This window comes from Microcaecilia unicolor, chromosome 3 (assembly GCF_901765095.1).
Source record: "Microcaecilia unicolor chromosome 3, aMicUni1.1, whole genome shotgun sequence".
Classification (NCBI taxonomy): Eukaryota; Metazoa; Chordata; class Amphibia; order Gymnophiona; family Siphonopidae; genus Microcaecilia; species Microcaecilia unicolor.
In genome coordinates, this window is record NC_044033.1 from 247,733,985 (window position 1) to 247,750,418 (window position 16,434).

Here is a 16,434-nt window from a genome sequence, read left to right on the forward strand (position 1 = left end):
CCCGTGATGGATCTCATGGCAACGGCCCGCAATACTCAGGTTCAGAGGTTTTTCAGTCGCCGGAGGGATCCTCGAGCGGAAGGCATAGATGCGCTCCTAATGCCGTGGCCGCAGGAGTTGCTGTATGTGTTTCCCCCATGGCCGTTGGTCGGTCGGGTGATTCAACGCATCGCTCGGCACCCCGGACAAGTGATTTTGTTAGCCCCGAATTGGCCGCGTCGGCCGTGGTACGGAGATCTGGTACGGTTGGCGATAGCGGATCCTCTGCCGTTGTCAGATTCAGGGGCGTTGTGTCAGGGACCGATAGTTATGCCAGATCCGGATCGGTTCTCGCTTACGGCCTGGCTCTTGAGAGGCACAGGTTAAGGAAGAAAGGTTTTTCGTCCAGAGTTATCGATACGATGTTGAGTTCGCGTAGGCAGTCCACTTCGCTGGCGTTTGTCCGGGTCTGGAGAGTTTTTGAGCATTGGTGTGCAGGTAGGCACGTTCTTCCCTTTCGGGCGTCGGTGACAGATGTTTTGGAGTTTTTACAGGATGGTATGGACAGGGGTTTGGCCTTGTCCTCTGTGAAGGTGCAGGTGGCGGCGTTGTCGTGTTTCCGTGGGAAGCTCCAGGGAAAGTCGTTAGCTTCTAGTCCTGATGTGGTTCGATTTTTGAAGGGTGTTAAGTTACTGCGCCCGCCCCGGCGGCGGATGGTGCCTCCGTGGGATTTGAATCTCGTTTTGGATACTTTGGTGAGGCCGCCGTTTGAGCCCTTGGTTTCTGTTTCAGATAAGGATCTGTCCCTAAAGACGGTGTTCTTGGTGGCTATTACTTCAGCTCGGCGGGTGTCAGAGCTTCAGGCTTTGTCTTGTAGAGAGCCCTTTTTGTCTTTTTCCAAGGAGAAGGTTTCGTTGCGCCCGGTGCCGTCCTTTGTGCCCAAGGTGGTCTCAGAGTTTCATGTGAATCAAGTGATTTCCTTGCCAGTTTTGGGTGACTTGGCCGGGGATGCAGAGCAGCGCCGACTGGCCAAGTTAGATGTGCGAAGAGTCTTGCGCTGTTACATTTCCAGAACTCGACACTATAGGCTTTCTGATCGTTTGTTCGTTCTCCATGGTGGTGCAAGGAAGGGCGCGGCAGCTTCCAAAGCTACGATAGCTAGATGGTTGAAGGAGTCAATTGCTTCGGCGTATTTGCTGAAGGGCCGCGTGGTCCCTAAGGAATTTTCGGCTCATTCTACCAGGGGAATGGCGGCCTCCTGGGCGGAGAGTAGTATGATTCCTCCGTTAAATATTTGTCGAGCGGCGGTTTGGTCGTCATTGCATTCCTTTGTTAAACATTACAGGATTGATGTGCATGCCAAGGACGAGGCAGGTTTTGGAGCTGCAGTGTTGACCTCGGGCCTACGTGGATCCCGCCCTTAGGATATTACTGCTTGGGTACGTCCCATGCGTCTTGACCGGTCTGGAGGGTCGTGGAGGAAGGTGAAATTAGATCTTACCTGCTAATTTTCTTTCCTCTAGACCCTCCAGACCGGTCAAGGCACGCCCTGTCTGTAATGTAGGCCGAGAGGTCTGTTGTCTGTTGTCAGTTGTTCTATCTTGGCAGCTGTTGAGTGTGGTTTCTATGGTTTCAGACTTTGTTTGGATAAGTCTGGTCAGGTGTGACCGTGTTTGATAGTCCACCTGTGGAAGCACACACAATACGAAGGGCACAATGAAAGATATGAAGAAAGTGTCCAGTTGGCAGTGACCACGTACGGGGTTGTTAGTTCTAGTTGGTGTTTTGTTTTCTCTGCTTTGTCAGGGTTATACTGGCTAGTGGATGTACTGCACAGGTTATATATACAGTATTCAAAAGCTCAGTGTTTCTCAGTCTCCCTCTGCTGGTAGGAGGACATAACCCATGCGTCTTGACCGGTCTGGAGGGTCTAGAGGAAAGAAAATTAGCAGGTAAGATCTAATTTCACCTTGATGAAAAAGACACAGACCAATGACAAATTTAGCACATAATTCTTGAAGCATGAAGACTTACAGCTTTGAATTGCACTACTGAGCTCTATGGAGGGCTTCAGTGCAATTGCATTATGTAATAAATTGGCCTCTGGTTTATTTAATCTTAGTTTTGTGACTAGTACTATGCAGGGCTGTGATGCTGCTACAGCCTCTCTCAACCTCCCTTGCCCTATGCCATTAATCTCTGTTTCTCAAATCTTTCCTACCCCATACCTCCAGGTTCTCTGAAACCCCCTCACCATGTGCCACTGCTTTCTCTTCTGTCTCTCCCCCCCCCCCCCCCCCCCCCCCAGCACTTTTTAAAACTGGAAATGTGCATGTTATAATAAACAGTGATGTGCTTTGGAAGCCCAGGGCTTTCCAGGAGTTTATGTTCTAACTTATTTAAACTTGTGAGAAAAGAAAGACAACCACAACAAAAGGAGCAAAGCAGGGGAAAACCCACTGATAAGAAACTAGAAAGCATATCTCAGGGGCTAGAGTGTTTAATAAAGGAGTTATATGCAGTGTGTTAAGGTAAACACAAAATGCTTTCCTTTTTAATACACCAGAAACAATTACATCTTCACCTGAAAATGAACAGCTTCGATCAGAGTGCATTAAAAATCAGAGAATAATGCTACCATTACCATCTGTGTATAGGTAGGATTAAGAAAGACACAGGGAAATTGCATGATTTGTGCAAACTCTTCTTTCAGTCCCATAAGCTGCTGCAGTTGTGGGCTCTCCAGAACAGCTCTGGTATCAGGTGCAGGAGCAATTTCAGGGCAATGGCTTCTGAATCCACTGTGCCTGTGTCAGTGGACGTCACAGTAACATCTTAAGCCAGGGCCAGGTATAGCATCAGGCAGTTGTTTAGGGTGGCACAATTTTAGGGGCTGCAACTTCTCCCACTCTCCTCTGCGATCTGGGATCTCTCCCTCTCCTAATCCCTGTCACTCACAGTCTAGGTCTCTCCTTTCACTATCATCACATGATTCATAAGTCCCCCTTACCCTCTTGGTGTACCTTCAAACTTGCATTTACTTCTAAATATCACTTGCAGGCAGCATTTACACATGTTACCTGCAGCCACTCCAGAGAAGTGCCCTCTGATATGCCTTGCCGGAAACAGGAAGTTATGTCAGAAGGAAGGCTCCGGGGCTGCGCAGTGTGTGTGTCTTTCTGCCTGTTACTGCTGGCGATATTTAGAAGTAGATGCAAACTTGAAGGTACACTGAGGGGGAAAGGGGGCCTTACCAAATCACAGGAGGAGAGTGGAAGGAGAGATACCAGGATGTGGGTGAGAGGAATGAAAACATAAGAATAGCCATACTGGGTCAGACCTGTGGTCCATCTAGCCCAGTATCCTACATCCAACAGTGGTCACAAGTACCTGGCAGAAACCCAAATAGTAGCCACATTCCATACTACCAATCCCAGGGCAAGCAGTGGCTTCCCCATGTCTATATCAATAGCAGAATATGGACTTTTCCTCCCGGAATTTATCTGAACCTTTTTAACCCCAGATACACTAACTACTGTTACCACACTCTGCCAATGAGTTCCAGAAATTAACTATTCATTGAGTGAAAAAATATTTCCTCCTATTTGTTTACAATTATTTCTATGTAACTTCATTGAGTATCCGTCTTTGTACTTTTTGGAACAAGTAAAAAATCAATTTACTTCATTCTACACCACTGATGATTTTTTAGACCTTATTCATACCTCCCATCATCCGTCTCTTTTCCAAGCTGAGGAGCCCTAACCTCTTTAGCCTTTCCTGATAATTCTGTTGTATCTTTTTTTGAGATATGGTGACCAGAATTGAATGCAATAGTCATGGTGAGGTCACACCATGGAGCAATATAAAGTCATTATAATATTCTTGGTCTTAATTTACAATCCATTTTATAATAATTCCTAGCATCTTGTTTGCTTTTTTGGTCGCTGCCACTATTGTCTACAATGACACCTAGATCTTTTTCTTGAGTGCTGACTCCCAAGATGGACCCTAGCATTAGATAACTATAATTTGGGGTTGTTTTTTTTTGTTACATTTGTACCCCACGCTTTTCCCACTCATGGCAGGCTCAATGCGGCTTACATGGGGCAATGGAGGGTTAAGTGACTTGCCCAGAGTCACAATTTGCTGTCTGTGCCTAAAGTGGGAATCAAACTCAGTTCCCCAGGACCAAAGTCCACCACCCTAGCATTTCCCAATGTGCATCACTTTGCATTTGTCCATATTAAATTTAATCTGCCGTTTGGATGTCCAGTATTCCAATTTCCTAAGGTCTCCCTGCAATTTTTCACAGTCTGCATGAGTTTCAACAACTTTGAATAGCCTTGGGAGGGGCGGGAGAGATGCTAGACAATGGGATGGAGGGAAGAGAGAGGAAGAGATGTGGGACCACAGGAGGTGGCGGACTGGGGAACAGACTAGGGGATTCTGACATGGAATGGGAAAGAGTGGGGAGATGCTAACTATGGTGGGGGTAAGGGGAGGAGAGATTCCGATTATGGCAGGAACGAGAAGAAGGATAGAGAGGGAGGGAGATTATGCACTGTTGGTGGATTGGGGAGATGGGATAAGCTGTACTGTTGAAGGGAGAGGGAACATGGAGATGCCAAGCTACAACTGGGGGGGGGGGAGAGAGAGACTGGATGGGGGAAGACAGAGGAAGAGATGCTGGATCCCAGTGGTGGGATGGGGGAGGAGACCAGTTTGGGTTTCCGCACACTGCATCTTTGCATGTACAGTTCAATTTCTCATTGGAAAATGGGACTACAGCAACTGAAGTAGTCTGAAACTAAGATCACTAATGAGTGATGCCCTTTAGCACTACCTATTTGGCAGAAGGTGCATAAAATGATACAGTCCAGATGTGTATCTAACAAGCAAAAGTCGGTCAGGAGGTAGCTTGAATAGGTCACTGTCTGACCTCTCATGTCTTCACATACTTTTGAGGAAAGCAAATCTGCTAAACAGTTTATACCTGTATCATAGGGCTATACTATATGCCAGGTATTGTACATAAATTTACAGTATAGTCAACTAATTCTTAATGGGCCAAATTCCATCAATGATGCCTTAAAAATCAGCACTGAAAAACCATGCACTTAGCGTGATTCTATAAATTACGCCTAAAGTTAGATGTACTTTATAGAATACTAGTGGAACCCAGCCCATTTCCTCAACAATGAAACGGGCCCTAGGAAGGCTCTCTTGTAAGCAATTTTTTGTCTCTCCCTTGCCCTCCCCTCCATGTCCAGCGATTCTCTTCTCTCCTGTCCTCTCCTCCCATCCCATCCATGTCCATCGAGTCTGCTCTGCTCTGCCCTCCCCTCGATGTGCCACGATTCTCTCTTCCTTTGTACCTCATTGTTTTCTGGCTGACTTCCCTTCCGTTGGTAACATCCTGACATCAGCTCGCCTCCAGTGTTCCCTTCCCTCTCACTGTTCCGCCCTCTGACGTCATTACATTTTGACATGAGGGCGGGGCAGTGAGGGGGAATGGAACGCTGGAGGCTGGCTGACGCCATGAGATGTTACGAACCCAGGCAGCCAGACAGCGATGGAACGTTGGAGGTGCAAATTATTATATAGGATGCGCACACATCGTTCTTGTGCTTAAAATTTAGACACGGCTATTTAGGCCACCTAAAATCAGGCCTCAATACCTGCACCTAAGTAAGGTGCAGATTGGGTGTATTCCATAATAGTGTGTATAGTTTTTTTGAAATGCCCACAACCTATCTATTCCACGTCCATATCCACACCTCTTTTTTGAATGTGCGCATTAGAATTTACACACACCACGTTGTAGAATACGCCTAGAAAGCTGTGCATGTAAATTCTAATTAAAGCCAATTAGTGCTACTAATTGGTTAAGTACCAATTATCTGTGCTGATCGGCTTGTTAATTAATTTGTGTATATGATGCATAGGGACAGGGTGTGTGTGAGTCATTAAGTATACTTCTTACCGAGCTAAAAACACATCTTCAAGCTGAGTCCCATATCCATCCTCCGTCTATAGAAGAGCCCACATTCCCCTGAGTACAGCAGAGACACAGAGTTTCACATTCATCCCATGACCACAGTACTACAAAGGAGCAGGGATTGTCTCAATCTGATGTAACAGTACAGTGCTGTGTACACCTAGTACTGCTATAGAAATGTTCAGTGTTAGTAGCGGTGATTCCACCCCATATAGCTGAGGGGCCAAGTGCAGATCTGACTGGGACTCTCAAGGCAGTGTACAACTGGCTTCTGAGCGCCCCTTCCTACCCCCCCCCCCCCCCCCCGGTCCTGGTTACTGATTCTTTCAGTGTCACACAAAGCTTCACAAAGACCAAGACTTGACATCCAGTGCAGTTACTTTCAGTTACTCTCAGGAAATATCATCTCTTTGTGGATTCAAATACTTTTAACTTTTATGATAGCAGCTGAAAAAACACATTCTTAACTTTGACTATACTTTTACTCTGCAGTACCAGAATACAGATCTATATCTATATATAGAATAAAAATATGTATTTTTAATTAGTGAACTGATCAGACGCACATCAAAAATGAAATTACCGCCCAGGCCACCCGGTTGCTGGGCAGTAGTTCAAAATTAATGCGCATAGGACGTGCGTATGAGCTATGCGGCTTAGTAAAAAGGCCCCTAAGATTCCTCCACTTTGGCTAGGGGAGCAAATAAATTCTCATATTATGCAACTCAACGTCAACACTCTCCCTCCCCCTTGTTTTTTTCTCACCACCTACTTCCATATCCATCCAAAGCATGCTGAAATGTCTAAAAAAAAATCCACCCTTCCCTATCTCTTTCCGGTAAGCCATTTTTTTTCTTTAATGCTTACATTACCAGTACTTAATCCATCATCCTTAGCTATACAACACATTCTTTGTATATAAAGACAGATTGAACTCCACAAGGCTTTCAACCAGTTAAAAAGAGGTTTAAACAAATTCAGCAGAGGTCATTGTATATCATGGGCGTGGAAGAGTGGCCTAGTGGTTAGAGTACTGGTCTTGCAATCCAGAGGTGGCAGGTTCAAATCCCACTGCTGCTCCTTGTGATCTTGGGCAAGTCACTTAACCCTCAATTGCCTCAGGTACAAACTTAGATTGTGAGTTCTCCTGGGACAGAGAAATATCTAGTGTACCTGAATGTAACTCACCTTGAGCTACTACTGAAAAAGGTGTAAGCCAAAATCTAAATAAAATAAATAAATAAAATGACTGATATATGGCAAATAGATCACAACAGCCTTCATCACTGTGGTAAGTTCAAAAACATCAAGTGTGAGGTGCATCAAGGTGCCAGTCCCTTGCAGTATTCCCAGGATCTTTGCTGAAGTCAGTTTTAGCACAGAAAGACAGTTCTTTGATAGATGAATTCCAGGTGTGTTTGGTGTTTTGCAAGAGAAACAGCACTGTTTGGAAGGGGAATTGGTCTTGCCTTAAGAAGTTCATCCCGTCCAGGGCGGTATGAATACCAGATCATGCTAGATTTTGTTTGACTCTTCGTCACTTTCATAAGGTGGGCATGCTTCCTCACAAGGTGGGTTCGCTTCCACAGGTGTGGTTGGGATGACCAGTGGGGTGCAGTGCTGCTGCTGCTGCTGCTGTGGGTACGCCCAGGCGGTGGTCATAATGATGGGCTGGGTGCATTGCTCTGGCTGTTGTCTGTTCTTTTTTATCTGTGCCCAGAGCACCTCAGTCAACACCATTGCCAGAATGATCACCACACATAGTCCAATGCATTCTCCCAGGATGATGCTGCCATTCATATGGAAAATGGAAGTGATAGCAGATGGGCAGGATCGCACCCTTAAAATGCCCAGTTTTGACTGTTTGGGGCAGATGTCAGTCACGATCTCATCCACGACATCTGTCATGCCACAGCAATCCAGCCTATGATGCAGGCTATTCAGGGTTAATTTTGGAGACAGACTCCTTAGGATCTGGGAAATTTTCAGAGATGCCTTCTGTGCCTCTTGGAGCTTGAGGTATGCATCAGCATACTGATTCTGAAGTCTAGTGACCACCTCATCCTGGTGGATGAAGATCATAGCGACCGCAGACACCTCGATTGCCAGAGCAGCCATGAGGAGGAGCATATATGCTGCCAGCATACCTGTGGACTCCCGATCTGCACCAACAGACCCCAGAATCCCCAGCAGCGTCACAAAGGCACCAGTCCACATCAGAATGTACATGGCATCACAGTAAGTGGTGTTAAAGAAGTCCTTATCCACAACTACCATGTTCAACCACAAACAGAAGCCAGAAACTAAGACCAGCAACCCACAGAGGACCAGAATTGAAATAAAGACCACCAGAAGCATTTTAGCGCAAGTGGTCCCTCCTTGGACAACCATGATGAGGATCCTGGGGGGTGAATTATCAGCTTCTGCAAATGTTTCTTCTGAACTCTCCCCCTTCCTTTCTAAAAAGCGTTTTGGCGGGAGTGTCAGGAAAGTGTAATTCTTCCAGCGTGGGTCTTGCTGCACAGAGCACGGATCTCTCGTTCTGTGGCTTTATATTTAATATTGGTTTCCTTTTCTTGCTGGCATCTTTCATCATCACTTCCTGTTGCGGTCTTAATACACTGCTCCCTCCACAGTATCAGATGAGAACAGGGACTGTCTTTCTTCATGTTCAATTGTGAATTATGACTGGTAGCGCTGTAGAAATGATTTGTAGTAGTAGAACCAGCCCGATCTATTCTCCATGCAGAGGTGGAGGACCTGGGCTCAATTCACAGGTGAGAACTTGCACTTCCCAGGTTAGGCAAGGGTGAGGATGGTGTGGAGGCAGTTTTCACAGTCTTTGGGGGACAGAATCCTAGTTATTACATCACCTAGAGGGCAACTCTAGAAAGAAGCACCTACTCTCTCCGTCATGGAATATTAGCATAACCAGGTATATAAATGTGTACAGTTTAGGTGCAAGCATTTAATTATTCAAAATATTTATTACCCGCACTATCCATAAAATCTAGGCAAGGTACAATTAAAACACATAAAATCAGATTAAAAATACAATAAAACACAATTAATATAAACTATATGATACAAATATAGCAGCAAATCCAGCCATGATATATTCCTATATTGACAAAGTACAAGTAACATAACATCATTTATTTATATACTGTGCTATCCAGGAGTCTGAAACAGTTTACAAAGGACTAAACTATTACAACAATGAGAAAACAATGAAAAGAAAACAGTTAACAGTAATTCTTTAGTTTTAATCTTTATTTTTTACTAGTAAAAAAGGCCCGTTTCTTAACGCAATGAAGCGGGCGCTAGCAATGTAATGAGTTCCTGCCATTAATGTTTCCACTTTTGTATTCTGAATATAATTGTTGTTTACATGTGTAAGATTTCTTTATATACAATAGTTTTTGTGTAAACTGTGTTACAATGTTGTAAAAGTTTTCCTTGTTCAGGCCCTTCAATCAGTTTAACAATCACATCAGAAGAGCTCCTTACTCGTGAGAATGCAACATACAGTTGCCCATGTGAGAGACTGAGAGTGACAGTGTGTTTTACAGACAGTGTAAGAGAGAGATACACAGAGTGATTTTGTGTGTGTGTGTGTGTGTGTATGTGTGTGAGATGTGTGTGAGTGACAAAGTGATTAAATGTTTGTCTTCCCTTCCATTCTGTGCACTTGCCTCCACTGATGTTCATACCTCCCTGTATATGATTGTTTGTTAGAGATTCAATCCACTCCACTTCCCTCCTCCAAGTTCCGTTCTGTCTGATTGGTTCTTTGTTCCTGTGATGTCGCGTTTGTTTGCTTGGCAACTATACAGCGTTCCGTTTCCTCGACGTGAGGGCAGGGACAGTGAGAGCCAATGAAACGCTGAACTACAGACTTACGAACCCTACACTGCCACAGTGCCACGGAATCAGCTTCAGAATGTTGGAGGTGCTTTTTATTATAGGACTAGTAAAAAAGGCCCGTTTCGGAAAGAAATGAAACGGGCGCTAGCCAGGTTTTCCTCGTAGTGTGTAGAAGCGCTGCCGGGCCGCCTCCTCTTCCACATTGCGCCCTCTCTCCCGCCTCCTCTTCGTCGTTCCGCCCTCTCTCCTGCTTTCGGCTACTGATTGGCTCCTTGAATGTGCTCCGCCCTCAACGTCATGACGTTTGACGCGAGGGCGGGGCCCACAGACTGTGCTACAGAGCTTCGAACCCGCCTCCTCTTCGTCGTTCCGCCCTCTCTCCTGCTTTCGGCTACTGATTGGCTCCTTGAATGTGCTCCGCCCTCAACGTCATTACGTTTGACGCGAGGGCGGGGCCCACAGACTGTGCTACAGAGCTTCGAACAAACGAACTGGCTTCATTGACGTCAGTGGTCAATGGAACGTTGAGAGTGGTTTTTATGTCCAGATGGGGCGTGGCCTAGGGCGCAGATGGGCGTGGCTGAGTGCGGGAGTCCAAATAGCCTAGGTCAGGAGCCACAGTTGGAGTGAGGTGAGCTTCAGAACGTCTGAGGGGGATTCAGAATGTCTGAGGGGGATTTTATTTATATAGATTAGAAATTTTCATTTTTGACAGTTTTTAACAGTCATAGGGACCCTTTTAGTAAGCTGTGCTCAAAAGTGGTCAGTGCTATCTCCAGCACGGGGCTTTCCTGCTTGCTGAGGCCACTTTTAGCATGATAATAAAATTGGCCCCATTTTCCATTATGCCCATTAATGGCCACACACTAATTTCCCCAATAGCGTGTGGCCATTAGTGCATGATCACTTACAGACAGTTATTTTCTAGTTGTAAGGGCTCAGGCGCTAAACATGTACTCATCTGTTGGTGCGCTGATGTAGCTGTGCTAACCAATTAATCCAGAACACAGCTACTTTCTGCCTCCCGTACACACCCCCAATTCTATTTTTTAGTGTGTGCGCTGATCTGAATCTGTTATTTGCCAGACAAAACCAATAGGGAAAGAGCAATATAAATCCACATGACCTCCTTAAGCTGTGCCTCCAGTACAATCTAGAACAATATATACTCCCCTTCTTAAAGTCTAAAGTAAAACAGTCCAAATACAATACCAAACAAAAGACTTATAACTGATACTGCCAGACTGTAGACTCTCCTTACTCCCAGCACATTTGTAAGTGGTAACTTAATGTTAATGTCACCAATTAGTGTTTGAAAAAGCCCTCAGTTTTCACCACCACTTTCAAAGCAATATCATATAGTTTTTTATTGCTTGGTGGGATAGCATCTCTTTCATTGGGCAATTTTTTTTTTATTGTTACATTTGTACCCCTGCTTTCCCACTCATGGCAGGCTCAATGTGGCTTACATGGGGCAATGGAGGATTAAGTGACTTGCCCAGAGTCACAAGGAGCTGCCTATGCCTGAAGTGGGAATTGAACTCAGTTTCTCAGGACCAAAGTCCACCACCCTAACCACTAGGCCACTCCTCCATTTCTAATATGTGCATGTATGTGCTATTGTAACAGTCCAACTGTGCTACCCAAAATGAAAATAAAAAAATATAATAATAATAATACACGGTGCTCAATAATCAATCAAAACTTATCTTTTAAGATGATTCATAGGCCAGCTCCCTCTCTCAGTGTGTTGATTTGAATAAATTTTTTGTCCGCTTTTTTTCAAAAAAATGGTGGAGCGCCCCGATGTTCCTCAACTGCCAATAACAAAAGTCCAATAGAATTCCCCTAGTCGCGCCCGACACCACGGGTTTCACTACTTTCTTCAGGGACTCGGGTTAAATATCATGCTGTCTCTTGTGCTTGGCATGAACTACACCGCCATACTCGTTTTTGTGCACAAAAGCCCATCCCCCCCCTACCTGTAACACTTGTGCTGGTAAATGGGAGGCCTCCAAAACCCACTGTACCCACATGTAGGTGCCCCCTTCACCCCTAAGAGCTATGGTAGTGTTGTACATTTGTGGGTAGTGGGTTTTGGGGGAGGGAGGTTGGGAGCTCAGCACCCGTGGTAAGGGAGCTATGCATGTGGGAGCTTTTTCTGAAGTCCTGGCATATCAGGGAGGCCAGTGTACTACCAATCCTGGCCCCTCCCACGACCAAATGGCTCGGATTAGGACGTTTTGAGCTGGGCGTTTTTAGTTTCCATTATCGCTAAAAAAAACACGCCCAGCTGAAAAACGTCCATTTTTTCAAAAATACGGTTCGACCCGCCCCTTCACGGACCCGTTCTCAGAGATAAACGCCCATGGAGATAGGCGTTTGCGTTCGATTATGCCCCTCTTTGTCTACTAATTTATGGTCTCTCAAAAGTTTAGAAGTGTTTAAGAAATCCTTAAAACATTTTTATTTCAGCAAGCTTTTGATGGTATTTGATATTCTCTTTTTTTTTTTTTTTTGTTTAGATGGATGACGTGGTAACAGCATTTTAAAGTTAAGTTGCAGTGTTTTTTTATGTTATTTGATATTTTAATGATATTTTAATTGCATTTTATTTTGTCTTGTTTGGTTTCTGCTTGATTTTGTTTGTTTGTTTATTATTATTGTGTATGTTATTGCTTGTCCCCCGCCTAAAACTTTTGGGGTAGAGTAGGTTATATATTTTTTTAATAAATTCCTGAAATGTAAAAATTTTAAAAGTTTTCAAAATAGCAATAAATCACGCTCTAAGGCGCCCCATATAAGAGGCTTGGGAAAACCGTGACCTTCCCCTGCCTCCTCTGTCGGTACCTCCTGCCCTCCTCGAATTTGGGGCAGGAACAAAAAGAAATTGTATCTTCCTGAGAGCGCCCACCCCCTGCTCACTTCTTTTCTTACTCGGCCACCTGCTTGACTCGCTACCTCCCTGAGTTCTGAGCACTGAAAAAAAAAAAAAAGAACTGCCACTTTAGAGCCAGGTGCTGCAACACTCACTCACAGGCTCACAGCCAGTTCTGCCAGAAACTCCCACTGTGACACACTTCCTGCTGCCCTTACGGCAGAGCCTGGCTGTGAGCCTGCTGTGAGTGAGTTGCAGGCCGTGAAAGACTAGATGACTTGCTCAAGGTCATACGGAGCTGCAGAGGTTAATTGTACCCAGTTCCCCAGATCTACAACCCAGGGCAGCCAGGGACTTCAAATCTATCCTGGAGGTACTGGATATTTCTTTAATCTCAGTGTGGGGGTATAGAGGAGAAACAAGATTACTTCAGGTGATTTGGAGCCACCTTGGACCAATAAATACCAAGAAACAGTAGTAGCACAGAGTTTTATTTCAATACATGGTACAGACATCCTTGGAAGAGCACCCGTAACTCTGGGCCCATGCTTGTGAGGTGTTGTCATTCATACAGAAAGAAAACACGGGCCAGAGCTCCTGAGTATGGCCTTCAGACCACTCATCGCGATTTCCCTCTTGATCCCTTGCAGTCATCAACAGGAAATGGCCCTTGCCTGTAGAGGAGAAAAAAATAATGGGCTAAAAGGAAAATTTGAAACAAACAACCAATAGTGATAAACTGAACTGGAAGAGAGAAAACAGACCACTAAAGAACGTGAGAAATAGAATGGATGGAGGGTACTTGTGGGATGCAGCATGAAAGCAGAGGAGAGGGTCGGAATGCTTTTGGGCAGGAGTATGGTTCAGAGCTGAAGGCCTACCTGTAGGAATGTGAAAAATGTCTGAGGAAGTGCAGGAAAGACAAAGAGGCTTGCTAAGCTGTGTAAAAGATTGATGTGGGCTGTCACAGAATGTCTCACCAAGGGAAGGGTCTCACAGCTGTCACTCTTTGATCCTCAGAGATTTCATGCAGGCTTGGTAGGCCTTGATGGCTTCCTGGCAGCTCTTTTCACCTTTTCCTGTCATACTGGGGGGGTGGGGGGGGGGGGGGGTGGAGGGGAGGGGGATAAAAAGACACAATGAGCAGGTACAGCTTAAAACAGTTTTTTTTGGTGGGGGGATGGGATATTAACATAGAGCCCTAATTTAATCGTCCTCTCTATCCATCCACACCTTATATGAGACAATGGTTTGCATGGTAGTAATTATCTTGTTATAATCATTTACCCATCAGATATTTGTTTTAGTTCATTCTGGGAGGTATGTTTGCTCCCCATTTCTCCCTCTGTTTGCAATCATGGCCAGCTTTGCTGGAGTACAAACTCCCCTTCCAATCCTATTGCCATGTGCCGACCCAGACTGGACCAGGGTAAGTGTACCAGGCACCCTAGGCAAAGCTTCAAACTTGTGCCCCCCCCTATCATTTTCAGACCTTTCAGTCCTCCCCGAGATGTTCATAGTTAATCTACAAAGTCGTATCACCCCCTAATACCATCCCTCTCAGAATGATCTTATAAAATCACGCTGTTGAGCATCATACTTTCTATATGAAACAATATTTAATATGTATCATGAAGGCAGTTTGAAAAAGTGATAGACACCAGTAAAGGGGTAATTTGAAGACTGTTGCCCTCCCTGAGGTACAAGTTCTTTGAATTTGTGTGGCCGTCAGGATCTGGTGCTTTTCTTTGAGTAAAGCTGCTCTTTATTGCCCCCACCCCCCACTGAGGCTTTTGTAGCAGGCAATTGCCTAGTCTTCCTGATGGTTAAGAGGTCTCTGCCCACACCCATTTCCTTGCAGATCAAGGGGAAAGGCAGTGCTGACAATGAGTTACGGATAACCTAAACAGAGGCAGATTCTGAGCTAGCAGGCATTCTAAAGGAGCAAGAAGAAACAGGACCACCAAAAATCTAATGCATGTAATAAGCCACAAATGGCATGAACTATCATCGATGCCCTATTGCCAGCTCTGGCCAGAGAGGATACTTCCTGGGCAAGTGGTGGACTTTCTACTGGTTAGCTCCTTGCTTTCTAAGCCTCTTCCTTTCCCTTACTATGGAGTCAAGGCAAGACTACATCACTGAGAATGCATTGCAGTGTTAGGCCATTGCCAGATCTCAGTGACTTGGTCTGGGGGAGCCAGGGCAGGATCTCTCAAGGACCTGTGCACTCGATTGTTTCTGGAGCTGTGGCCAGAGGAGCATCCAGCATAGCGGAGATGGTTGTCTCATGACTCAGTAGACAAGGCAAGAGGTCTCTTGTACTCCAGTTTGACAACCCCACCCTTATCATCTCCAGCCAAGGAGGCCTAACCTGACTCAGCAGTCCCTCCAGCAGCTGGCACACAGCATAGGGTACGGCAGTGTGCCAAGGCTGCAGATAAGCTGGTACTTCCCCGAGACAGGGAGGGAGAGGAGAGGAGAGGAGACAGGGACAGTAGACCAGGGGTCGGGAGGTGAATTTAATTAGTGGGGGCTGCAGAGCTAAGACAGCCCAAGGCTTTTGCCTTAATACTGTTCAGCAACTGGAAAGATATCACGTCTACATTCAATTGTTTGGTGGAACACAGTTTGTACAGTCTATAAATATGAGCCAAGAGTATCTGAAAAATCGTAAAGGAATATGACTATCATGAAAATATAGAAAGAAAGCAGTAAAAGACTATTTCTCTCACAATATTAATCCACTCATTTAATTTGTTTTGTCGTATATAATTGTTTTCTTTTCTTCCGTATAAGTCTGCCCAGCACTAGTCCCGCCTCCCAACCACCAGCCCCAGCACAGACCGTATATGTCTGCCCACACTAGCCCCGCCTCCCAACCAGCAGCTTAGCCTAGAATGGGTGGCAGAGCTGGTGGTTGGGAGGCGGGGCTAGTGTGGGCAGACATATATGGTCTGTGCTGGGGCTGGTGGTTGGGAGGCAGGACTAGTGCTGGGCAGACTTATACGGTCTGTGCCGGGGCTGGTGGTTGGGCGGCGGGGATAGTGCTGGGCAGACTTATACGGTCTGTGCCAGAGCCGGTGGTGGGTGGCAGGGATAGTGCTGGGCAGACTTATACGGTCTGTGCCAGAGCTGGTGGTTGGGAGGCGGGGTTGGTGGTTGGGAGGCGGGGATAGTGCTGGGCAGACTTGTGCGGTCTGTGCCAGAGCCGGTGGTGGGTGGCAGGGATAGTGCTGGGCAGACTTGTGCGGTCTGTGCCAGAGCCGGTGGTGGGTGGCAGGGATAGTGCTGGGCAGACTTATACGGTCTGTGCCAGAGCTGGTGGTTGGGAGGCGGGGTTGGTGGTTGGGAGGCGGGGATAGGGCTGGCCAGACTTATACGGTCTGTGCACTGAAGAGGACAGTACAAATAAAAAAAGTAGCACATATGAATTTATCTTCTTGGGCAGACTGGATGGACCGTGCAGGTCTTTTTCTGCCGTCATCTACTATGTTACTATGTTACTATGTTTTCTTCCGTTCATGCTTGTATGAGTCAATTATTTTCTCTGTACACTGTTCATATTCAAAATAATTAAAATGTTTGAGCTAAGAAAAATAAGATTCCAGCCCTATCTGTCCCTATTCATGCATGAACATTTGTGTACCACAGGGGTTTATTATTCTGGTCCTCAGGACACAATATCCACAATGAATATGCATGAGAT

At 45.6% G+C, this 16,434-nt stretch overlaps 1 protein-coding gene and 1 long non-coding RNA gene across 2 annotated transcripts in view; both read right to left on the bottom strand.

Annotated features, from left to right (window-relative positions):
* Positions 1-7,231: 7,231 nt before the first annotated feature.
* LOC115464999 (CD9 antigen-like) lies at positions 7,232-9,000 on the bottom strand. Its single transcript, XM_030195396.1, has one exon. The coding sequence runs from the start codon at positions 8,369-8,371 to the stop codon at positions 7,496-7,498; it is 876 nt and encodes a 291-aa protein (XP_030051256.1). The 5' UTR covers positions 8,372-9,000; the 3' UTR covers positions 7,232-7,495.
* A 4,199-nt stretch (positions 9,001-13,199) lies between these two features.
* Positions 13,200-16,434, bottom strand: part of LOC115466445 — a 28,547-nt gene continuing 25,312 nt past the window's right edge. The window contains exons 2-3 of the long non-coding RNA XR_003941554.1: positions 13,706-13,812; positions 13,200-13,399 (exon numbers count right to left, since the gene is read on the bottom strand). This is a non-coding gene — a long non-coding RNA (uncharacterized LOC115466445). The remainder of the gene's footprint in view (positions 13,400-13,705; positions 13,813-16,434) is intronic.